This window comes from Rhizopus delemar, genomic scaffold, assembly GCF_000149305.1.
Source record: "Rhizopus delemar RA 99-880 supercont3.11 genomic scaffold, whole genome shotgun sequence".
NCBI lineage: Eukaryota > Fungi > Mucoromycota > Mucoromycetes > Mucorales > Rhizopodaceae > Rhizopus > Rhizopus delemar.
This window is the reverse complement of record NW_027137837.1, coordinates 305,065-328,661: the sequence shown is the minus strand read 5'-3', so window position 1 is coordinate 328,661 and position 23,597 is coordinate 305,065. Positions and strand designations below refer to the sequence as shown.

The 23,597-nt window shown below is 33.9% G+C and overlaps 14 protein-coding genes across 14 annotated transcripts; 6 read left to right on the top strand and 8 right to left on the bottom strand.

Moving 5' to 3' along the window:
- Positions 1 to 134: 134 nt before the first annotated feature.
- On the bottom strand, positions 135 to 897 carry RO3G_12796 (uncharacterized protein; the record flags this gene model as incomplete). Its single annotated transcript, XM_067667380.1, has 5 exons — positions 135 to 254; positions 312 to 452; positions 504 to 532; positions 575 to 642; positions 842 to 897. 5 exons carry the CDS (start codon positions 895 to 897, stop codon positions 135 to 137), a joined length of 414 nt encoding a protein of 137 aa, XP_067523481.1.
- Positions 898 to 1,996: 1,099 nt separating this feature from the next.
- Positions 1,997 to 3,795, bottom strand: RO3G_12795 (uncharacterized protein; the record flags this gene model as incomplete). Its single annotated transcript, XM_067667379.1, has 6 exons — positions 1,997 to 2,140; positions 2,193 to 2,888; positions 2,949 to 3,152; positions 3,200 to 3,565; positions 3,614 to 3,696; positions 3,744 to 3,795. The coding sequence occupies 6 exons, from the start codon at positions 3,793 to 3,795 to the stop codon at positions 1,997 to 1,999; spliced, it is 1,545 nt and encodes a 514-aa protein (XP_067523480.1).
- A 262-nt stretch (positions 3,796 to 4,057) lies between these two features.
- Positions 4,058 to 6,048, bottom strand: RO3G_12794 (uncharacterized protein; the record flags this gene model as incomplete). Its single annotated transcript, XM_067667378.1, has 7 exons — positions 4,058 to 4,112; positions 4,171 to 4,604; positions 4,662 to 5,046; positions 5,096 to 5,437; positions 5,487 to 5,584; positions 5,643 to 5,737; positions 5,832 to 6,048. 7 exons carry the CDS (start codon positions 6,046 to 6,048, stop codon positions 4,058 to 4,060), a joined length of 1,626 nt encoding a protein of 541 aa, XP_067523479.1.
- A 126-nt stretch (positions 6,049 to 6,174) lies between these two features.
- Positions 6,175 to 7,106, top strand: RO3G_12793 (uncharacterized protein; the record flags this gene model as incomplete). The annotated part of the gene is made up of 5 exons (XM_067667377.1): positions 6,175 to 6,217; positions 6,379 to 6,618; positions 6,667 to 6,737; positions 6,790 to 6,918; positions 6,987 to 7,106. 5 exons carry the CDS (start codon positions 6,175 to 6,177, stop codon positions 7,104 to 7,106), a joined length of 603 nt encoding a protein of 200 aa, XP_067523478.1.
- A 2,605-nt stretch (positions 7,107 to 9,711) lies between these two features.
- RO3G_12792 (uncharacterized protein) lies at positions 9,712 to 11,035 on the top strand (the record flags this gene model as incomplete). Its single annotated transcript, XM_067667376.1, has 7 exons — positions 9,712 to 9,799; positions 9,833 to 9,866; positions 9,923 to 10,183; positions 10,236 to 10,419; positions 10,471 to 10,613; positions 10,667 to 10,846; positions 10,894 to 11,035. The coding sequence occupies 7 exons, from the start codon at positions 9,712 to 9,714 to the stop codon at positions 11,033 to 11,035; spliced, it is 1,032 nt and encodes a 343-aa protein (XP_067523477.1).
- A 408-nt stretch (positions 11,036 to 11,443) lies between these two features.
- Positions 11,444 to 12,668, top strand: RO3G_12791 (uncharacterized protein; the record flags this gene model as incomplete). The annotated part of the gene is made up of 7 exons (XM_067667375.1): positions 11,444 to 11,535; positions 11,600 to 11,805; positions 11,861 to 11,881; positions 11,956 to 12,042; positions 12,095 to 12,445; positions 12,512 to 12,592; positions 12,658 to 12,668. The coding sequence occupies 7 exons, from the start codon at positions 11,444 to 11,446 to the stop codon at positions 12,666 to 12,668; spliced, it is 849 nt and encodes a 282-aa protein (XP_067523476.1).
- Positions 12,669 to 13,299: 631 nt separating this feature from the next.
- RO3G_12790 (uncharacterized protein) lies at positions 13,300 to 13,500 on the bottom strand (the record flags this gene model as incomplete). Its single annotated transcript, XM_067667374.1, has 2 exons — positions 13,300 to 13,397; positions 13,431 to 13,500. The coding sequence occupies 2 exons, from the start codon at positions 13,498 to 13,500 to the stop codon at positions 13,300 to 13,302; spliced, it is 168 nt and encodes a 55-aa protein (XP_067523475.1).
- A 558-nt stretch (positions 13,501 to 14,058) lies between these two features.
- RO3G_12789 (uncharacterized protein) lies at positions 14,059 to 15,495 on the bottom strand (the record flags this gene model as incomplete). Its single annotated transcript, XM_067667373.1, has 1 exon — positions 14,059 to 15,495. One exon carries the CDS (start codon positions 15,493 to 15,495, stop codon positions 14,059 to 14,061), a length of 1,437 nt encoding a protein of 478 aa, XP_067523474.1.
- A 357-nt stretch (positions 15,496 to 15,852) lies between these two features.
- Positions 15,853 to 16,623, top strand: RO3G_12788 (uncharacterized protein; the record flags this gene model as incomplete). The annotated part of the gene is made up of 1 exon (XM_067667372.1): positions 15,853 to 16,623. One exon carries the CDS (start codon positions 15,853 to 15,855, stop codon positions 16,621 to 16,623), a length of 771 nt encoding a protein of 256 aa, XP_067523473.1.
- A 110-nt stretch (positions 16,624 to 16,733) lies between these two features.
- Positions 16,734 to 17,015, bottom strand: RO3G_12787 (uncharacterized protein; the record flags this gene model as incomplete). The annotated part of the gene is made up of 1 exon (XM_067667371.1): positions 16,734 to 17,015. The coding sequence occupies one exon, from the start codon at positions 17,013 to 17,015 to the stop codon at positions 16,734 to 16,736; it is 282 nt and encodes a 93-aa protein (XP_067523472.1).
- A 285-nt stretch (positions 17,016 to 17,300) lies between these two features.
- RO3G_12786 (uncharacterized protein) lies at positions 17,301 to 17,663 on the top strand (the record flags this gene model as incomplete). The annotated part of the gene is made up of 1 exon (XM_067667370.1): positions 17,301 to 17,663. One exon carries the CDS (start codon positions 17,301 to 17,303, stop codon positions 17,661 to 17,663), a length of 363 nt encoding a protein of 120 aa, XP_067523471.1.
- Positions 17,664 to 17,828: 165 nt separating this feature from the next.
- Positions 17,829 to 18,470, bottom strand: RO3G_12785 (uncharacterized protein; the record flags this gene model as incomplete). The annotated part of the gene is made up of 1 exon (XM_067667369.1): positions 17,829 to 18,470. The coding sequence occupies one exon, from the start codon at positions 18,468 to 18,470 to the stop codon at positions 17,829 to 17,831; it is 642 nt and encodes a 213-aa protein (XP_067523470.1).
- A 2,579-nt stretch (positions 18,471 to 21,049) lies between these two features.
- On the bottom strand, positions 21,050 to 22,253 carry RO3G_12784 (uncharacterized protein; the record flags this gene model as incomplete). Its single annotated transcript, XM_067667368.1, has 5 exons — positions 21,050 to 21,078; positions 21,141 to 21,569; positions 21,702 to 21,804; positions 21,855 to 22,105; positions 22,157 to 22,253. 5 exons carry the CDS (start codon positions 22,251 to 22,253, stop codon positions 21,050 to 21,052), a joined length of 909 nt encoding a protein of 302 aa, XP_067523469.1.
- Positions 22,254 to 22,974: 721 nt separating this feature from the next.
- On the top strand, positions 22,975 to 23,103 carry RO3G_12783 (uncharacterized protein; the record flags this gene model as incomplete). The annotated part of the gene is made up of 1 exon (XM_067667367.1): positions 22,975 to 23,103. The coding sequence occupies one exon, from the start codon at positions 22,975 to 22,977 to the stop codon at positions 23,101 to 23,103; it is 129 nt and encodes a 42-aa protein (XP_067523468.1).
- Positions 23,104 to 23,597: the final 494 nt, after the last annotated feature.

Below are 23,597 nucleotides of genomic sequence, written 5' to 3'. Positions count from 1 at the left end.
AATTAAAAATCGGCAGTTTGAAAGATAAATTACTAATGTTTTCTGGTCGTCTAGAAAATCGCGAAAATCATTTGCTTGTGTTACTTGTAGGTTTTTAAACAGTTGCACATATTCTTCATCAACTTTAATTCGTATTAAAACAATGTGTCTTCATCACGAAGGTATTCTCCCACATCGGCTTGATGGAAAACAATAATATCCGTAGGTTGAAGTCTCTTCATATCCACTGTAGATCTTGCAGTTACACCAAATCCCTAATTATATATATAGTCAATTCAACATCTCTCATTTGTTATAAATGTATAACTTACTAGTGGTGAATCAGACATTGAAAGGATCACTACACCAGTATGTTCAGGCGTATCATCAGTAATTCTACCCAAGTGAGCCTTGACAATATGATTACCATATAAGAAAGGCATTTCGCCATTTGGCTTAATCCAAATCTTGTACTATGTAGCTTTTTAGGTCCAACATCTACACACACATTTGTTTTATTGTACCTTTGCATATTGTGCCAAGTAATCAAGTGCTGTAATATGTAATTTAAACTTTCCAGTCTTTGTAAATTTACCAAAACAAACACCAAGTGAAGCAAGTTGATCACGTCCTACACTCACTGCCATACGTACCATAGATTCACTGCAGTAGTGTCAATATATATTTCCACAAAATAATTACATTCAAATACCTGAGGTAATATACTTTATTCTTTTGAAGACGGAAACAATATGTTTCGTCAGGTCTGTCAATCAAATGTTTAATGTTGGCGCCAATACTATGTATATCTGTTTAGCTGTTTATTTTGTTTGTTCTTTCTGTAGATTATTTCTCATTTTACTATTTTGCAAGTTTTTCAAAAAGAGTTGTAGTTTCTTCTGGGGTTAAAGGACGCATGATGTGCTTGTGTCTATATTTATGTCTATATGCGTTGTCAAATAAAAAGAAAGAAACCCAAAATTCAAAGTAAAGAATCATGAAACAAGCCACTGTGACCTTAGGTTTATGCAACTGTTTTGACCTTCATTTTTAAAAAAAATGAACTATGCTTTTATTTTTATTTTACATCAAGTATTAAAAGATAGCCGATAATATGATTCTTGAGTACCTATCACTCAGTGAACAAGTTTACGGCGAATGGATAACTGGGAAACAATGACCAGCTTAATGTCCATGATGAGAACAAAGTGCCATGGAGATTGACGCTGCCACTGAAATATTTTTCATGAATCTTCAGACTTTGTGGAAATGAGGAGGAGCGCAACCATGAAAAAAAATGCTAGCATCGTCATTTAATTTAGAATTGAAGTATTCTTTAACGCTCACACCAGTAAGAACAATTTAAAAGGGGACAGGAGTACATATCATAGTTACGGTGAAGATCGAATTGCTCTTTCCCTGATTCCAGTCACTGAGCACAATTCAATAAAAACCGCTGCTGCTGACGCCGGTATCACCATAAGTTATGTGTATCGTTTAAAAACAATGGAAAGAGCATGATATAATTTCTCTAAGTTAAAAAAAAGAGGACCTAGTAAGGGTACCATGTCACGATTAGCAAAGCCGCGTTTTATAGCCATGTTCGCAAATATTGTGCATTAAATTACAAAATTTTGGAACGACTTCTGGAAAAAAGAAAGTCTGACAAGGTAAAATTTAAATAAAAATAATAGTATTCCAATGGATGTCAGACAAAGACATGGTTTTCAAAAAAAAAAAAAAAAAAAAAAAAAAAAAAAAAAAAGCAATTTTTTCTCAATACCTGCTGAGCATTCAGTAGAATTTATTTCTTATGTTCTTTCTGTATTAAATACAACTTATTCTAGAATGATATTTAAGGAGATAAAAGCTCTCTTTTTATATATCGCACAACAAAATGATCGCATCTTGTTCCTCCCTTTTTAAGAAAAAAAAAAAAAAGAAAATAGATTCAAAAGGAGAATATTAAAGACTTTTATGTTCACTTTGTTATTCACAAATAAGAATAAATTAGAAATTAAGAGGAAGGAGTGGATATAGGCGTCGGGAGATAGCTACTAGTGCGATTTGGATTAATGCTTAACTTTGCTGCTCCTTCTTGCTTTGACAGGAGTTGTAAGAGCTTTCCGTTATTTTTAGCTTGTACGAATTCTTCATAAGTCTAATACAGATTGAATTTTAATACATGAAAACTCCTTATAATAATAACTTACGCATTTATAGGAACCGCCCATAAATATTTGAGGCAGTGCACGGGATTTGGCATTTTGTTTTCTCATGTGCTGTAGAGCAAGTTCACTTTTTGCAACATCAATCACTTTAAATTTTATATCTTGTACTTCAAGTGTCTTGACAATGTCTTCTTCTTGTTGCTTTAGTTTTGGATTATTCGAGATACTAGAGGTATAAATGTGCACCTCTTTAGGATCACGAGGTGAGAGATCGACAGATTGAGACGCCTCAGGAGCAGGCCACTTGAACTTTGAACTGGGTCCACCAGTCTTGCGCAGCTTAGGGACCAATATTTTACTGTTTTCACCGCTTAATTGTTGTATCTCGGATTGCTGACCTTGTCTCATAACTGACATTTGTTCTTGGTGGCTCTGCTGTAAATGAGCAACTTCGATTGAATGATTATGCTCGTACTGCTCAAATTCATACAATATTTTGCTCACTTCATCGTCCACAGTTGTTTTGGCTTGGCTTTCAGCCTGATTGAGCCTTTGATTTAAAAGAGACACGTCCTTTTCATATCTCAGCTGAAGTTTGTTCAGATTTTGTGCCTGGTTTTGTTCAAGGTTTCGAATTGCAGACTCATGACTTTGTTTTAGTTTTTCCAAACTTTTGTCCTTTTCCGCCATGGCTTTAGCATGTGATTCAAGTATAGCTTCGTGTTTTTGTTTTTGAGCCTATTATTTACATTAGATTCTTACTTTTTTTTTTTCATTTAAGCCCATATTATAGTTTACTTCAAGCTGATGGTTTAATTCTTCCAATTTTTGCATCAACATACGATCTTGTTCAAGATCCATTGTCAATCGATTTAGTCTCTGCTTCTGTTCTTGATCCTTTGAAACCCCTGACTTTGGCTTTCTATCCCTTCTGTTGAGCTGCGATCGAAGTTCGGCTAATTCATTTTCTTTTTCACCTAAACGTTCCATAACTGCTTTATTCTATTTAACAGTTATTAAGAGCATGTAATATCTAAACAATGACTTACCGTTTCTTTTAATTCATCCAATTGAGAAGTTACTTGAGCTAAGGCAGGTTTGACCAATTCCGCTCTTTCGTTTTCAAATTGTATCTGAAGAGTCTCCAGTTCACATTCCTTTTCTTTAATCAACTTGTCTTTTTCAGCCAATAAGTGGGCTGTCTGATCTTCTTGCTGAATCAATTCAAGCGTTTCCTTGAGCGCTTGCATCTCCTTCTTTATTTCTTCCAGTTGTGTTTCTTTGGCTGCTAACTCAGACAATGTTTGCTTATGTTGGGCCTCGATTTCTTGAGCTTTATTGGTTGTTGTCAATTGATTTTTGAGTTGTTCAAGTTCTGATTTTTGCTTTGCAATCATGTCCAAATGCTCCATGTTCTGATATGAATGAGTAAGTCTTTTCCAGAGTATGCATCTGTATTTTACCTTTGATTTTAATTCCTGGTATTCTTGCTTAATTTGTGTTACAGATGAGTGGCTTTTAATGCTTACAGATCGTCGGGTCGATCCTTTTTTTAGTGTTAGAAATAGCATCTAAAAATATCTGGCTATTTACCTTCGCTAGATGTCTTTTGACTCACTTTTTTTCTTGATCCTAAGCAAGGCATATTGTTAAAAAAAAGAAAAAGAAAGAAAGAATAAAGAAGAATCAAGGGGAGTTTACAAAAACTTATTGTATTTATGGTGTACTTCTCCCCTTCGTTATAGGAGCAAACATGTGTATGCAATAGTTAGAGACAAAGAATAGTTCCAAACCAAAATAAACACAGCCTTTTTTTTTATCAGGGACTTTTGTCCCTTCGTTTATTCCCCTTTTTTTATTTTGTCAAAGTATAAAAAATTAATTGTAAAGCACGTATACACACAATTCTATCGTTGATTTAATACATAACGAAGATAAAGTTCATCTACAAAATGAGCATGTCTATACACGCACATAAAACTAATGAGTTTTCACTGTCAATTTTTTTTTTTTGAATTACCTTATTCCAGGAGGTCTCACTTGTTTAAAGTTTTCTAGTGCTTCAGCTACAGAAACATTCAGCCTTTCAATCATATAACAACAAATAAAGAAACCAGTTCTATTAAATCCATAATGACAGTGAACAGCCACTTGTCCATTCGGGATTCTTGCCCAGCAAGCATCAGCAATCTCTATAAACTTGGACACCTCTTCTCGTGTCGGCGGAATTTTGCTGACCGTTTTAAATTTAATGTATTCAATACGTGAATGATCGAAATCACTAGAACGATAGGGTGGCGTATCGTTTGAGATATCAATAATAAACCGAATCTCGGGATATTTGGCGATCAAGGCAGATGGACAATGATTTGTGTCTGTTTGACGCATCACTTTCATGGCTCGAAATAAAGATGGTTCAATTGGTCTTTCTGTGATATTTGCTACACTAACCCACTTTTTCATTAGTTAGTACACATCTCGCTTATTTTTTTTAATGTATTTAACTTTTACCTTTTTATAGTTTTTTAGATCCCATTTATTCTCATTTTTTGTTTTATGTAGTATTTGCCATGCACCACTTAAAGTATTCAATCCACATTGATGGATCAAAAAGTCAGAAATAACAGGATTAACAAGCTCCGGGCGCACAATCATTGGCACATGGCCTACACGAGGAATAATGTGAGGAACAGGTACACGCTTGTCTTCAGTGCCTTGTATTAAATGATCACGAATGATATTCATCTCTCCTGGAGGTGTTATTTGATCCTTTTCACCACCAATTAAAAGCACACCCATATTTAATTGAGCATAAACTTCTTTACTAGGAAGTTTGGCACCAGTTACAAATCGTTTATAAACCGATGTCTTACTTTGCAAGTTCCAGCGCAGTTGACTATCAGATAGTATCAGTACTCGTGCTCTTTTATATTATTTAAGCTTACTTTTTTCGAATTGTTTCATCCTGCTCGTCACCCAAGAATCGATTGACACTATTTGAATACAAAAGACCCTTTCGATCTGCTGTTCGAAAACAATCAAATAACCAATCGGGAACCCATTTTATTTTATGCTGATTTTTGAGTTGATGTTCATCTACATATGCTTTAGGTGATATGAGAACAATTCCAGATAAACGGGCTTGAATATCTGGGCAAGCAGCAACAAAGGAAGCAATGGAACAGCCATAAGAATGTGCAACAATAACAGTTTGAGGATATTTATATCGATCTGTTAATAACTCTCTAATGTCTTGTACCAAAGCATCTGTTGTGTAAGCGCTCCAACTTTTAAATATATTAGCTTTATGTGTTTTCATTTGTGTTTAGTATTTACTCATCGATTACTCCACTTTTACCACATCCCAATAAGTCAATAGCCAGGATATGTGCGGTTTGTGAAAAATACTCAATCTGACGTTGCCATTGTGATACCTAAAGATTTGTTTTTAATGCGTTTGTGCATTCTTTTTTGTATGTATTTCCACGTTACTTGTCCACCCAACCCATGAATAAACACAATTAAAGGGACTCGACTACCTAACTCATGAATAATATGTACAATACGAAGTCTATGTCCGTGAATATCTACAAATTGTGTATTTTCTGCAATGATCTGTGGCTCCTCTATCAAGCATTATTAGCTCTTTGGTGTTACTTTATAGTATTTTTATTACTGTACTTTCATTTAATAATTCATGTTCAATCAAAGCCTCTTTAACATTTCTCTTACAAATTAGAAAACGGATTCTTTCTGATAAGCCGATTTCTTTTTTGGAATAATAATGATACACAAAAAGAGCCGCTGCACTGAGTAAAGCAAGAGAAGTTGATGTTGTTATTTCTGTTTTTGTTGTGTTTGTTTGCAGATTATGTATAAGTGATTCAATTATTTTCATTTAATAAATAAAAAAAAGAAAGAAAAAAGAATGAGTGAATGAAAAGCTCTTTAAAAAATGGTCACAACTTGTCATTTTTCTTGGGATTCATGCAATTTTCGCTCTTTTTTTCATCTTTTAGAAAAAATGTCAAAGAAAAAGACTGCGAGCAGTAACAATAAAGAACAAGGTATAAATCACACATGAAGTGCTTGTTTTCTTTTACAGTTCATTCATAATAAGTAGAAAAAGAGATTTTTGAATATATGAAAAAGGTCAACCGTCCTTACAGTGCAAGTAAATAAACCTAATATAAAAATAAAACAACAATAACAACTGATTAAATTAAAGCTGATGTATTTAATAATTTACATGGAACATATTCAAAATCACATATTGTGAAAGCTTTAGATAAACTGGTTAAAGATGAACAGCTGATATCCAAAGTGTACGGAAAATCAGCTATTTACTCAATAAAGCAACACAGAACAGAAGAAGATGAAGGGGATAGCAATGAAATAAGGTCGGACATCAATAAATTGACGGAAGAATTAAATGAAATTAAAGATAAAAATAAAAAACTTGAAGAAGGTAAATTTCACTAGTAAATCCATATGTGTATTCACTTATTCCATATAGAACTTACCAACCTTAAAAATGAACCGACTACAAAGGAGGCTATCAATCTATTTGAGAAATATAAAAAAGACGTAAGATTATATGCGCTTAAATTATACATAAAGATTTATATTTCTATTATAGAACGAAAAGTTAAAAGAAAGACTTGATAGGCTTACAAATGGCTCAGTACTTATTCCACCAGAAAAAAGAAAAAGGGTTGATGAAGAATTTGAGTTCAATAGAAACATGTGGAAAAAGAGACGTAAACTGGTAAGCAAAAAAAAAAAAAAAAAAAAAAAAAAAAAAAAAAAACTGATCAGTTATCAATAACAAAATAGTTTCGAACCATTTTCAATACTGTTACTGAGCATTTACCTGGTAACCCAAATGAATTCAAAGAAAAGTTGGGCATAGAAGAAGATGAGATACCATTTGAAAAAGATCCTTTGGACATTTGAATTTCTACAGAACATCAAGAAGAGCCTTCTTTTTTTTTTTATTACAGAGTACCCATCTGATCGATGTCCAGAAAAAGCATCCTATAGATTACTGAACTCAATAAACTAACATAATCTGGTCTATATTTGTGTAATGCTCTCAAGAAATAGCGCAAATTGTGTGCACCTTTCAAAAAATTTGAGGGCGATGTCTTTATAAGGAAAGTTTCTTGCAAGTATTAAAGCGAATTACTTTTCTTTTTCTCCAGGAAACCATAACTGTGACAGTACGCTCCAAGCTCTGTTTCGTTGCTATTGAGTACATGATTGTCGTGCACTTTTTTAAATTGGAAATATTGAAAGGAATCAAACTTTACCTCATTAAAGTCTATAATATAAACTTGTATTTTTGGTCAATACTCTATTTTGTTTTGAAAACAGCCTGTTATTATTCCGGCTTTATAAAAAAAGAATCAACTTGAAGATGAACAGTTTGCAATTTAACCTAATACACACACAATAAAGAAAAAACGTCATTATCTGAGATAGTGAACCCAAACATTGTTGGTGTGTCCTAGATAAAAAAAGAGACTGCCTCAATATGTTTCGTATTTCTTTTCTGGTCTCAACTTCCTTTGATGCAATATTTGGTGGCCTTGCATCGTATTTTATAATAGAAATAAGTTCATTTTATATTGTTTGTATTCATTTTATAATCCTAAAATCATGATTCTAAATAATTTATCTCAACTTACATACTTTGATATTACAAACGATGTATCAATATCACCACACAGCCAGAACTCATGTCGAGTATAAAACATATGCCGATTATATTTGGTTTAAATTAGACACTCTTTGGTGATATATGTTAACGGGCAGAAAGACTGCTTATGAAGGGATTCAGAAGGAAAGTATAAATATATTTCTCTTTGAAATAATGTATTAAATTTTACAATCCTTCCGTCTTTAAGGTTGATCATTATTTTTACAAAGTTTCTGGATCCATCATTTGTTGAATCCTTATTTATGGCTAACTGATTTATTCACAAAAAACTTTAATAAAAGTCATACATTACGATTATAGGGCTTTTGACCAGAGCTTATCGTTTACTTTTTCAATGCATTCACAATAAATCCAAAATAGGATTTTAAATCAAATTTTCATTATAACAAAGTTATTAGTAAAAAAAAAAAAAAAAAAGTGTTTTTTGCTCTGTTTTCCTAAGCTTAGTCAACGTCAAATGTAAAGAGTTATTCGTTTGGACATTGAGTTCAATGGTGTTACAGTATGCTCAGTCTTGCTCACAAATAAACACTCTTATAATAACACATATTGAAAGTCGCTTTTGGTAAAAGATGTATATGAATTTAATATCATCGATGGTAAGCTTACCCCCAAAGGGTTCTTCCTATCTAGCCAGCAAAGGAACAGGGCTGAAGCATATCTTGCTCTCTTGCGTACAGACCAAGTAGCCAAAGAAATTTTTTTTTTGTCGTCTTTAAAAGCTCACTCAACTGTGCTCTTGGAGGGTTTGTATCCTCTTTTGGTTTTCAACGTCCTGTGCCTCACTTTGCTTCTCTATTCAGCTCGTCTTTACCAGATGGCACACCAATTCAAAAGTCGTCCACCAAATGATTCCATAATCTCGACATACTTCCTTTAGACAGCCTTCCGTCCACGTACTCTAGAGCTAGAAAACCCTTCTGGAATAAGTTATGGCATGTCTCAATTCCTCATCCAGCACAAACCATTTTATGAAGGCTTTGTTGTTCAAAGCTTCCTACGCACTCTCGCCTGCATAAAATCATGCCCAGCTATATCACAGATGAAGGATACATGATGAGTGGTGCGATTGAAACAGATGAATACTTTTTATGGCCCTGCCCAGCTAAATGACCTATATGGGATACATTGCCGCAACAATTCCTTGTTCAATCTTTACTATTATCTTTTGATCAAATATATCGACCACTTTAAACAACAGTCAAAACATTATGGCATTATACCCTTAACCTCTTTCATGTCATTGCTTGTGGTGTTTTGAGTTTATGAAGATTAAATTGGAAAAATACTTTTGAAGACATGTCTTTCTGGCCAAGTGAAGCAACAACAAGAGCCCCAGTGTTACTTGGACAAATCTACAATGAAAAATTTATGTTGTCAAGAAATGCAGAAATATTACAATTCAATATCGTAATAGTTATTTTATTGCAGTAGTTTTTTTTTTTTTTATATTTTGTAACAGAATAAAATCATGCAAAAAAAATAAAATAAAATAAATTATAAGCGCAAATGGAGGTTTAAATTACCGCAAAGTGTTACAGGAAGCACAGTAAAGAAGTCTCATGCTCATACGCACACTTATCATGGGGCTATATGTTTATTTTTCTTTCTCTTTCTTTTCTTTCTTTTTGTTTAAAAAAAGGTAGCGAGCCTTAAATAGGAACGATGATAAATGTAAGTGAATGATAAAGTATTTCAGTTTATAGTTTGTTAAAGGACTTGAAGGGAAATTATCATTATAATTTATTTGAACCTGAAACAAAGTAAGCTTTTATTGTTTTATATAAAAGTTAGGGAAACTTATATTAAAAAAGTGGACCATCTATCACAAACCAAATCATGGTTGCTTCACCTATTGATAAACCACGTATTTTATTAATGGGTTTACAAAGAAGTGGTAAATCAAGTATTCAAAGAGTCGTGTTTGGTAAAATGCCACCAAGCGACACTTTATATTTAGAAAGTACGACAAAAATACAAAAAGAAGATGTAACGTAAGTCCATTCTTTTTGAAAATGAAAACACATAAATTTAACCCAATAAACGATAGACGGTCCTTTATTGATTTTCAAATTTGGGATTTTCCTGGTCAAGTCAACTATTTTGATGATCAAGCTTATGATCCAAGAGAGATATTTGATACAGTCGGATCACTTATATTTGTGATTGATTCTCAAGATGATTATACAGACGCATTAAACAGATTGCAATATACGATTATAAAGGCATATGAAGTGAATCCGAGTATTACATTTGAAATATTGATTCATAAAGTAGATGGATTATCAGAGGATTATCAAGATGGTAACAAGTAAAATTATTGATATTAGATAATAATAACAGTATATAATATTAGATGTTAGAATTGATATTATTAAAAAGATGCAAGAATATTTAATAGATATGGAACAAGAACAAAACATACAATTATTTTATCATTTAACAAGTATTTATGACTATTCAATCTATGAGGCATTTAGTAAAATAATTCAAAAGCTTATAAGAGAATTACCTGCGCTTGAAAACTTGTTGAACATTTTACGCACAGTGAGTTTTTTAGACTATGCTTTGTTAAATAATAAACATATTTGAATATAGAATTCCGGAATAGAAAAGGCTTATTTATTCGACACGCTTACAAAGATATACATTGCTACTGATAGTACACCTGTAGAGATGGATTCTTATGAACTGTGCTCGGATATGATTGATGTTGTGTTGGACATTGAATGCATTTATGGGTAAATGATGTGTTCACCATTAAATTAAAACTCAGTATTAATGATTAGTACAGGTCCCAAAGTGGGTGTGGTCCTGTTGCTCATAAATCAAGTGAAGATGAAATCATCAACAATTTAAAAATAAGAAACAATTCCAATGACACAGAGAGTGATCAAACAATGGCAGATGTGGATGCATCAAGTATAATCAAATTGAATAACGGTGATGTTTTATATATGAGGGAGATAAACAGGTAATTTAAAGACAATCAAGAGTTTTACAAGTAAACAAATTTTGTAGTCTATTAGCACTCATTTGTATCATCAAGAGTGAAAATTATGAAAGACACTGCTTAATAGATTACAACTTTCAGTGCTTTACTGACGCAGTGACAGAATTGTTCAATTTTTCTCAGAAGAAGAATGTTTTCAACCAAGATTAATTGCCATGAAAATAATAATTACGTCAATACAGTAACAAAAATATATAAAATAATGTAAAAATAAACAAGTTTTAAAATAAAATAATACTCATAAAAAGAACCCAATGTATACCCTTATTTAAATATTTGTCCCTGTTTTTCTAATTGAAGACCCAAGAAATGAGAATAAAACATTAATGCAGCATTTTTTTTAGGCCAAGTAACATTTCACTGACCGCTTCACGGGTTTCATCGAGTTTTTTTTATAATCAAAATTCAGATAAAAAAAAACAAATGTGATCATCCTTTCTCTCTTTTTCTTCTTTTCTATTCCCTGGTTACACATCCATGAGCTTATTGTTTATTTTATATGCCATTACTGCTTTCTTTGCATGCAGTGCATATTCTTTGAATGTTACACGTATCTCAATGTGTCCTTTACTTTCATCACGCCCGGCTCCTACAAGTATACATGATCTTCGTGCAGATGATGTCAAAGTAATAGGTGCATTGGGTGATAGGTAAAAAAAAAAAAAAAAAAAAGAATTCAGTTCATCGTTCTTCTGCTAAACATTCTATGCTTAGTATTACAGCTGGTTTTGGTATTCTAGGATTGAATTTATCTCAACCGCCCCTTGTTGCAGCGTTCAATGCTTTTAATGAATATCGTGGATTAAGTTATGGTATCGGTGGCGATGAAGGTGCTCTAACAGTTCCTAATTACATTAAGCATTATCAACCCAACCTCAAAGGCTATTCTGTTGGAGACCATATTGGGCTTTACTGTAGTGGTAAGATATAAATACATTACGGGAAAAGGATGAAAATTGACTTTTTTTTGGATAGTCAGTAGTTGTCCTGGAAGATGTAACGTCATTTATTTTATGGATAATTGATTTATCCGGATAATAGTAGTAATTAAAAGTAACAAATTTTTTTAGATATACCTGAGAAAGATCAACTCAATGCGGCGCTTAGTGGTTCTTTATCAATCAATTTACAGCATCAATTAGACTATTTATTATCTGGTAAGTCCAACAATGCTTTTACACACAGACTTATACTTGACGTTTTGATTAGAAATGAAGGTGATACCGGGCATAGATGTTCAAAATGATTGGAAAATGATTAATATTCAAATCGGAAGTAATGATATGTGTAGTGCTTGTGAGAGTGGTTACGAAAATATCACTAGCCCTGATGCTTTTGCTAGTCATATTGATGCCGCTGTTGAAAGAATTAGAGCCAATGTACCAAGGGTACTTGTGAACCTCATTGGCGCTTTCAACGTATCACAGCTTTTTCCTGTCACAGCTGGACAAGCCTATTGCCGCCCTCAGAATAATGATCCTAGTACGGTTGGTAATGTGCAGGAGTGTACATGTGGTTCAACTCCAGGTGGTTTAGATAAAATGGATGAACTTGCTGTTGGTAATTTAAAGAGGGGAAAGAGATGTGACATGTAATGCGAAAGTGGGACTCATTTCATTCCAATAGAATACAACAAGAGATTATACGCTATCTATGAAAAGCATCAGCAAACCAAAAGTGATAATTTTACTGTTGTTTATCAGCACAGTAACTTGAATATGACAAGTTTCCCTATAGAGTTTTTTAGGTATTTCTACTCATAAAGTATATAGCCATTATTTAATGCTTATTACAAGTAACATTGATTGTTTCCATCCTGGCTTAATAGGCCATCAATGGGTATCAAAAATCATATGGAATCAATTGTTTTCACCACAATCACTTAAACCTTCTGTATTTAATTTTGATGCAAACGAAACAGTCTATTGTCCCACAGATTCAGATAGAATAGCTACTAATTAATCGAAAATAATATTTAATAAATTGTACTTTTTTTTTATTTTAATAGAGTTCTTTATGTGTAGCTCCTTTTTTTTTTTTTGCAAATAAATGATTTGCTTTAACATATAGCGTATTAAGGTTTTAAAACAATTGAAAACAATGTGATCTCAAAAAGCAGGATGTATTCAATTTAGCATGCTAAAAAAAAGTCGATTATGCTTCATTTAAAAGTAACCAACTGCAACATGGCACTTTTCAATCAGTTTTTATGAATGAAAGGAGGTCTGCCAATAGTAAGTCTTCAGCAAGCGCACCGAATAGCCGAGAGAACGCAACAGCCAAGTATCCAGTGGTTAGGGTTGTCAACAAAAAGAAACGGCAGAAAAGTCCGGAAGACGAAAGATATCTCATCTTGAAGGAAAAAAAAAAAAAAAAAAAAAAAAAAAAGATGTGGGCTAAAAATTGGAAATTGTCTATCCATAATCCCTATTTCTGAGGGCAGTGTACGACGAGGTGATGCGAACCTTTAATGTTGGCAGAACAGAATTAGCGATACGAAGAGGCCAAGCCACTGTTAAAATTTGAAAAGAGGGACAAACTTTACTTATGATAGAATGGATGATGCCGCAAAGACCGGCTTTCAGACAAAACAGACAATTCCAAGGAATAGCCATTGTTGTATAACATGGTCTTCTATGAACATGAATATGTTCGTATGCTGATCGTAATTGTAAATTATATTGAGAAGTACGATATATAAAAAGGAGAGAAAAGCATATTTCATATTATAGCAGCTATCCTATGTATCTTCTTTTTAAAAAAAATATCAGCCTAATTTATCTTGTATATTTTATTTTTAATGAGTTAACGCAAGGATTTTGCAATCAAAATAAAACATTTAACCATGATCAAACATATTTAGTTTTAAAAATACAATGAGTCTAACATGAAGAGCATAGTTACTTTATCAGCAAGACCGTTTTTATATAAAAAGTCAGTTCAGTGCTAGTATCTTTTGTATAACGTAAAATAACGCGTAAAATACCGTGATTTAATAAGCAAGGATTCAAAAGATATTTGGATCTTTTATTTCGTCAAGCTAAACAATGTGTTTTTCACTCGTTTGAGGATATCCAAACCTTTTTTCTTTTTGGTTACTGATTTTAACAATGAACAATTGGGTTTATTAAAAAGAAAACACAAAGTTATTGTTTTTGTCTTTACAAAAGTCGTTATGTATGCTCTAAGTCAAGTTCTTTGAGGTTAGTTCCACCCAATAAACTATTGACAATAGATCCAAGTCCAAAATCATTCAATAGTTTGCCTACGAGCCCCAGCACATCTGTAAATAAAAGACCGACTGTTGACAGAATTCTCAGCAAAGAGCTTTGTAGAGCATTCCACACAGGACTAAGCTGTCTTGTGGCATGTGACATATGTTTGAGTTTCTTTTTGGACTGGTCAATCGTTGTTATAACTTCTCTAACAAGCTGGGACAGAAATTCCGCTAGCTGAGACACCTCTGGCGATATCCTTCTTTTAGAACCTCTTCTTTGTATCATCGCTACAGTTTTTCCGTCTGGATCAAGTCTTTGGATGGCATCATGGGCCTCACAGAGAACATCAATAGCTTGTTCGGTCAGAGATTTAATATCTTTAGCTAATCTTTGTTCATTATGTTCACTTTTGCCCACCTGTTCTTCTTGACCGATTGTTTCAAGAATAACTTTTAAAATGGGTTTAACTCTATAGTTTGATTGCTGAATATAGTTTGATATGTCATTAGCTAATTTTCGGCATTCATTTTTTCTACTTTCTTTTTGGTGCTCTTTTCTTGACTTTTTTTTAATCATCTTTGCTCTTCCCACAATCTGACAGTCATGATCCACAACGTTTCCTTCATCATCAACTTTGAAACCAACTAGTGTAGGAGCGATGTGTTTGTCAACTTTTCCGACAACATTGCCGTCTTTATCAACTACTCTTCCAGATTTTCTAACTTTCGGCGAGTGTTTATTAATCTGTCCATGGTTGTCAGGGTATCTCTTATCATCAGATTTTTCTACATTGTCCTGCTGTTTATCGGCTGTAGGCTCCTTAAATTCTTGCTTTGTATTCTTTTCTTTGTAGGTTGCTTGTTCAACCTGATTGGTATTGTTTAACTTGGTATCTTTCGCTGGTATTCCATCTTTAGAATCGATTTTTTCAAGTTTATTATTGTTTGGATCAATTGGCTCAACCCTGCCAATTACATTTCCTTCTTCATCTTTTATAATACCATGCTCGTCGATTCTTTTATGGGCCAATTCTTTTGCGTTACCTTCAACTAGGCGTCCAATGATAGCACCAGACTTCTTACCAACGACCAAGCCTGATTTTCTCATCTTTTTACCAGCCAGAAAATGATATAAGGCCTCATTCTCATTTTCGCTTTTGTCTTTGCTTTCATCTTCCTCTTCTCCACTCTCATTCTCGTCTTTGCTTTCATCTTCTTGCTCCTCAGGCTCATCATCGCTTTCCTCCTTTTTTGCCCTTTCCGCATTGGCTTCTTCCATTTCTTTCTGCTTTTGAAGGTACTCTTGTATCAATTGTTGTTCCATCTTTTTTCTTTGTTGATCCTTCATAGCTTTGGCCATAAAATAAGGCACGATATAGAACAACTCGATCATTTTATTTTCACTTGAATGACCAAGAAAAAAGTATATGTGTGTGAGTGAATATATAGTGGCTGATTCAGAAATAAAAGTTTTATTCAATATCTTTGATGTGAAAAAAAAAAAAAGTATAACAAATAGTGATCTCATATTGAAGAGATCCTAAAATTGGGTAATGATTTCATCCTTGAATTGCAATGATACAATTGGTCACACCTTACTTTAAGTTCCCGCATTAAAAAGTGCAAAAATTATGGAATATTCCAACTATAGTCGTTTTAAAAACTTGTGAACACGTTCAGACCCTTTTTTTTTTTTTTTTTTTCCTGCATATTTCATTAATCTATTTTTTTTGCATACAAATACAAAAACATGGTCTCAAAGCATTCTGATCAAGAAAAGAAAAAATCAAAAAAGTCAAGCAAAAGAGACGTGGATTCTGGTGAGCCCGTGCATAGTACAAAACCCAAGAGATCGCACCATAAAGAAAAACATGTACTAGAAGATAAAAACGAAATGAAGGTCCCGATAAATGAAGTAAAAAATCAAGCAACAGAAAAAAAGGAAGATGAAAAAGATATAAAAAATCCATTAGAGGAAGTAAAAGATCAAGCAGTAGAAAAGAAGGAAGACGCGAAGGATGTGACTGATGAAACAAAGGATCGAGTCAAAGAAAGTACAGAATCAGACTCAGAAAACCTTCAAGACGCTGATGCCCTTACGACTATGAACGCAATAATGGAATACAATCGCAAGTTAATGCAGAGGATTGCCGAGTTAGAGGGTCAAAATGACAGTGATAAAGATCCAAAAGAAGCCGTAAAAGATACTGTTCAAGATATAACAGAAGAAGCTAAAGACAAGCAAGAAAATGCAAGTAAAAAAGGTGGATCAACGCATACCTTTGAGTTCCCGCTTGGTGATATGATGAAATCGTATGGCTCATTAGCTACTTCTGAGCTACCAGAAGAAACACCAGAGAAAGAAGAGAAAAAAAATGAAGACGACAACTCTTCTGTAAATAATGATGATTCTGAGGGCAATAATCTTCGTATAGGTGACGGAGACAAAGATGATATTGTTGTAAAGGTTGATGCAACAAGAAAGGGCATTACATTAACGATTCACATTCCTCGTAATTGATTTGATTTAAAGCAAAAGTTGAATATTTATTAAATTATTAAGTTTTTTAATCGTCGTGTTGTAAAGAATAAATGACTATACAAATATATGTTTGTGTTTCCAAGAGGTGTTTATGAAAGTAATGTTAAAGTAATATCGCCATGAACTTTTGCTTTTAAATGAATCTCAGCATCCAAATTAAGGTCTAGGCGAAGTCTTGGCGCCTTGCTCCTATTGTTGTCTGGCTGTTGCACGAATCCTTGTTGTTGCTGTTGTACTGCTTGCTCACTACGTGTAACCTTTTTGGACCTCTTTTTCTTTATCGGTTGGTTCTCTACCACTTGCTCATCAGTGACAATCTCTGTCGTTTCTTTTTGTTTTATTGGTTGTTGTTGTGCTTCAGACAATGACATGATTTTAAAAAAAACAGGTAGAAAAAGGTTTCACAGAGAAATGGACTTAAAAACCATTGGGTCTTTAAAGGTAAGGTGATCACTCTGCATGATGTAATGATCGCCCTTTTCTCTCGTCACTCTTCTATGTATTCTATGGTGTGATCTGCGTTAGGTTTCAGAGTTATTGTTATTCTAGTGGCACAGATTCTGTCATTCTTTTGTCATTTAATTTCTATCGTTGGGAGAGTTTTATAAACCAAAAGGATAACCATTTTTCTTTTCTCCTTTATCATCGCATAAATTATGCCACCTACAAAAGAAGAAGAAAAGCAAGGTAACAAGGTACAAGAAGATACTATAAATGAAGAATCAGGAAATGAAGATGAAGCATCTCCTAAAAAACAAGAATCTAAGGAAAAGAAAAAGTCTTCCAAGAAAAAGAAGAGATCAAGGAAACAAGGTGATGCACTCGATTTAGTGAGAGGTTCTGATCCAGGAGATGCTGTTTCAAGTACAGTCGGGGGTGCTGTAAGCGGCCAGCAACAAGGCGGCGGCAATCAACAGTCTGATCATCCTTTAAGTTTGCGCCTCGACCTTAATTTAGATGTTGAAATTACATTAAAAGCCAGGGTTCATGGTGATGTTACTTTAGCTTTATTAGCTTAATTTTCTGAATTCAGTATATCAATAATAAATGCTCTTTCTCTATGTAAAAACAAATCTCTTCTCTCTTTTTTTTCTTCTTGTTATTCAAAAACATAAGCACATTGAAATAAATTACTGAAAAGTAAATATACTTGTTTATCCAACATGTGTTTTTATTATAAAATATTATCGTAAAAGAGCAAGAGTAACATCACCATGCACACGCGCCTTAATCTCAATTTCAACATCCAAATTAAGGTCAAGACGAAGACTAATGGGCTTTTCACCTCGGCCACCACCAGTAGCACCACTTACAGCATTACCAACGCCTTTGCCTAAGTTGCCTACAGTATTCGTTGTGTTCTTAACTAGGCCTCCGACTTGACCCTTCTTGCCTTTGAGCGCTTGGAGTTCCTGAGGAGATAGTTCTTCCGCGGAGGTATCTTCTTCTGATTCTGTTTCTGTTTCTGATTCTGTTTCTGTTTCTGATTCTGTTTCTGTTTCTGATCCTGTTTCATCTTCTTCCGAATCCTCTTCTTCTGATTCACCACTCTCTCCGCTACCATCATCTTCTTCACTCTCACCGTCTTCTTCACTTTCATCATCATCACCTTCACTGTCATCACCCTCATTATCATTGTCATCACTCCCTGACTCCTGATTGTCATCATCATCATATTCAGAGCTTGGTCCTTTTTTCTCATTGTCCTTTCTCAGCGACTCATTTTCATTTTCTTGTTTGTTTTCTTGAGATTTATTTTGATTTTGTTCATTGTCGCTATTTGACTTGTCACTTTGAGACTTTTGCTTCTCCTTTTCAGCCTGCATTATATTTTAAAGAAAAGGGTTGTATATGTGCCACTACAAAAAAAATCCTTTTTTTTTTTCCATTAATTCTTTATATCTCCAAAAGGTAGCAATGATCTGCAAATTACGTAACTTATTGTCACAGAAACAAAGGCAGTGATTCCATCCTTTTTAGGTTATTGTGACTTATTTCCATACTAGATAAATCCGCGCTCTGTCCCTTTTACAAACAAAGCCTTTTTAAGAATACAATCTTTCCACTGTCAATCGGACATTTTTTGAAATAATGATTCGATTTTATGGGAAAATATATTATCTTTGCTGTTATAGTACACTTTTGCGAATTCACAAAAAAAAAAATATTTGCTATTACGATGATGTATGTTGATTATTTATAGCTATAACGAACATCATATGGGAAATAGAAAGTCTTTGTGTTTATTCGTGCATGTGGTGTTTCTACTTTTACACAAGAAAATTGAGGTGCGCCTAAAATTGGTCCAAAATTCAAAAATTCGCATGACGCAACTTTATATGTCATCAATTATAAGTCTCTGTACTGATCCTAATACCAGGTTACTCTCTACCCATTGTCCATCATTAACTCTCGTTACAATCCTCTGCTTTTCTATGAATCGCAGTGAGCATAGCCGTGTCCTCTGTTTGCGTCTCGACTGACTCCTTGGAGGTAAGCCCAAACCCTGTTTGTACTATCCCAACGGTGGTTTCACCCGCACCCATTCTATCGAGTTTCTTGATATGCATAGGCGTCTTCAGCTACCTATATCTTTCAAAGATCCAATATCCTTTATTCTGAATAAACACCCCCCAAAAAGCTTCAATCTTTCATGAAACAACTGCTTGGTCTGTTCGTTGAACCTCTGTCTGGATTATACTGCATGAAATGGATCGTCTATTTCATGACTAAATCCCTCCTCCTCCTCTGGATCCTAGTGCCAAACTGGTGAACTGATTGGCCTCGTAGTAGTGCCAGTATTTCAATACTCTTTCTGATTTTTTTTAAACTTTAGACTTTTCCCCTCTTGTTTCTTGAGAGGATTTTATTATTTTGTATCATTTCAAATATAACTGGGGCAGGCACAGTACAATAAAGTTACTATGTGCTTATTGGTCATTTATATTAAAACTTTATAAATAAGATATTATTTAATCGTATATGATACCAGTTATAAGCCAAAAAAAAATAATTCTTTTGGAGGCTGTTGAATGAATAGGGAAACTGATAGTTTCTTTATTCCAGCCATTCACATCAGTGGTACAGTCTGCTTTCGTGCCGCGTGAATTTAGTCGGCCTGATGACTGGTAAGGTCTGCTTTAGTGCCAGCTTACTAGAGAATAAGGAAGTGTTCTATTAAAAGTTATGTATAAAATTAAAGCTTTTGCTTAGAGATCGTATATAAAGATATAATCTTACAGACTTTCCTTGTCACTATCAAAGCAGACATTAACTACTATTGATTTATTAAAGAGGGGTTTTAGCACAAAAAATTCTTTTATGGATCTTGATTGCAATTTAACAACGAGTATCGCGAAATTATCTTTCGCTATTGTATGTAGTGACTTTAATACGGTTACAGAACAAATATTTGTGTTCCATTGATTGATAAACTATACATGATACGATGGTCTTTGGCTATAAATATCATGCAATGTTCTCGACTTTCTTTTGTCACGCTTTTGCTTGAGCATCGCCTTGATGTTCTGCTTCGAAATAGTGAATTAATTGTCATGTGGATTGGTATGAAGATAAATAAGACTTACGCTCCAACCTTTTAAATTTTTTCCTGCTGCAGTAGCTCTGTCTCTATCTTCTGCTTCTGCTGTTTCTCTTTGCTTTTATCTCAACATGTGTGACAGATGACGCGCAGAATAAAATATTCAAACAAATGGTTTGCTTTATACATTGTTTCTTTTTTTACAGGACATATATCATCTCTACGTACTTTATCAAGAGACTCAAGGATTTAGTTTTTCTGATTGGCATCCTGCCATACGTTACGACAAGCAATGCATACACTTTGATTTTAATACTCATAATCAATAATCTTATAGTGTATGTATGCTGTTATAATAGGAGAATTTAACATTAAGAGAACTCAACAGCAAACATTTGGAAATATATATATAGGACACATACAGACTAAATTCATTGAATTGGTGAACAAATATTTCGTGCGAAATATTTTAAACGTCTATAATCTTTTACCGTATTTCACAACAAACACTGGAATTCATTGCATGGATAAATGTTTTCTATTAATGGAATTTTTTGTGTTTCCTTGTAAGACTTAAGTGCAGCATAGACTGATATACAAATGTATGAGGAAGTTTGCTACAGCCAATTTCGAATAAAGTAAGAGTCTGGCTGTTTGATCCAAATATAACCTACTTTATCAAGCGACATTGGAATTGTAGTACAGATAAGTAAAGCTTAAACGTGTGTAATAAACAGATAAAGAAGTGAAGACATGAATCGTTTTGTTTCTACTACTTCAAATGTAGAAATTCTTTCATGGCAAAATAAATACAAACTGGGAAAGCATGCTGCTTGTAAGCAGTGCTTTTTTTTTATAAGATTTTTAATTTAAACGAGCACGGAAATAGTCACCTGTGAAAAAGGTTAGGCCTTTTTTTTTTTTTTTTTTTTTTTTTTTTCAGTGTTTTATTTACCGAGTGCAACCATGACTAACGTTTGCCAGATGCCAAGCCCAATACGAGGAACAACACCTCGATAGAACCCAATCAATTCATTTCTTTCATAAATGTATTTTGATATGTTGCTGATCGTAGGTTTCTCGGGACGTCCTTCTCCTTTCAATTGACTTTGCATCTCGACACGAATGACTTCCAAGGGTTGATTCCAGCAGGACAATGCACCTGCTGCAGCAGATGCAAGCATTTTGTCAACTCCACTCGCCTGAGCCTTTTCCCCATGTCTTAGTTTGACAATAGCGTCCTCAGCAAAACGAGCGATACCGAATCTGGAAGCCCAGTTGGTACATTGTCTAAGGGCTACTGCATTCACACCTTTATTCATGCCTCGAATACCTTCCCTTTTATAAATCTTTGCAGCGATAGAAAAAGTAGATTCCGTTCCAGCTGCACATCATGTTAATTCCAACCGTATCCTCTCTTTTTTTTCTTTTTCTTTTCTTTTCTTTTTTTCTTTTTCTTTTCTTTTCTTTTTTTCTTTTTCTTTTCTTTTCTTTTTTTCTTTTTCTTTGAATCTACCTGACTTTTGTCGAGTGACTTCTACTGTTTTCATAAAAGTGCAAAACCCCATTGTACTATAGGCTTGAGCTATACCACCACCCATTCCTCCTACAATACCAGCCTAATTGAACATCATTATACAGTGTGTTTGACGAATTGTTATTTTCATACCAAGAAAGGAGATGCTCCTGCCACCGTAGCTCTGTATTCTAATTCGGACGCGGTAAACAACAAGACAGCACCCTTTGTACTTGCCTCGATCCATGCCCAGGGAATAAGACCCTGATAGAACCCAAGGATACCGCCTCGACTGTAGATTGCCTGCAAACCTTTCAACATGGGTTGACCACGATTGGCGGCCATTTGAGTTTTCATGACCTCAAAAGGTTGACCCAAAGTAGATGTTTCAAACATATTTAAAGCTTTTTTTTTTGTTCGTTAGATGTTTCTCACATCAGTTCTATCCCTATTACCTGCACCCAGTAAAAGATTTTTGTAAGAAATCGATTTTTTCTCTGGGATCTTTGTGATCGTGACAACAGGTGCGGGTTGAAGAGTAACAGTAGACATTTTGATAGGAAGAGGGAAAAGAAAAGTGATGTGGGAACAAGTAGCGTGCGTTTTTTTTTATTATTTTAAAAAAAAGGGGGCACAGTGTGTGATACAAATGTTTACCACCCAAAAAAATAAATAAATATTCACATGAAATCAGAATATCATTTTTATTATTATTAATCTCAGTATTGTTAGTAAGACCAATGGACAGGATAATAACGGTAATTAAAGCTTCCTGAGCGAGAATAAGTTGGAAATGTATAATAGATGTTTTGTGGTGAAGTAGTATTGATTGACTGATTATAGTAAGCAGAAGGAGTGTACTCCTCTGTACAATAACGTCTTCTTCTATTTGGTCTATCATTATTTATTTGATATGATAATGAATCCAATTGATTTTCTGTTTCTATTAATCTTCTCTCTACTTTTCTATAGTGCTCTACCCCTTTTTGTACTTGCCGCCTTAATTTCTGAATAGCTATTTCATGATCCTCTATAAAAAGGGTGAGTTTATTAAAAAAAAGGGGGGGAGGGGAGAGAATCGTACCTTCCTCACTTGCTGTCTCGGTCGGAAAAGGGGTAGGTCTTCTTTGAATTGTGGTATAAAATGGTCTAGTAATCAACAAGGGCTCTTCTCTTCTTATTTCTTGTTGAGGTAGTTCTTGTATTTCTGCTTGTTCTTGTTCTTGTTCTTGCGCTTGTGCTTGTTCTTTTTCTTGTGCTTGGTTTTGTGTTGATGCTTGCTCTTGCTCTTGGCTTTGTTCTCGTTGCTGATTTAATAGCTGTAGTTGTTGCTGTAGTAGTAATAATTGCTGTTGTAATTGCTGTTGGTACTGTTCTTGCTGCTGTAAATATTCCTGTTTGACTTGAATTTTCTTTCGAATAGAGTTTCTTAAAAAAGGCAAGCATCTATACATAATTGTAGGTGATAAACATCCACTTTCTTGAATCATAAATAACCAACAAAAAAAAAAGAAAAAAAAAAAAAAAGAGAGAGAGAGGCTTTATGTTTAATCAAAACAATGAGTCCTATGACTTGTAAACAAATAATAACTCCTCTGGAGTTGGTAATCTCAAATCCAGATTCACTGGTGCGAAATCAATACCAAGATCCCAAGTTGAATACTTTTTTTCTTTTGATAATGGCTTTTTAACAGGTAAAGGAGGAGATGGTGGCTGTGGCATTGGACGATATAAGGCCTTGATGATTAATTCTTCGTCTATTTGTTCTTGGCTGAATGGTATGATTGTTACTTTTGATAGATTGTCTTGTTCTATTATTAGAGGAAATTGAAACAAATGAATGAGTGAGATGAACAGCAATATGAACCAAAAGGCAACAGTAATAAATACTATTCA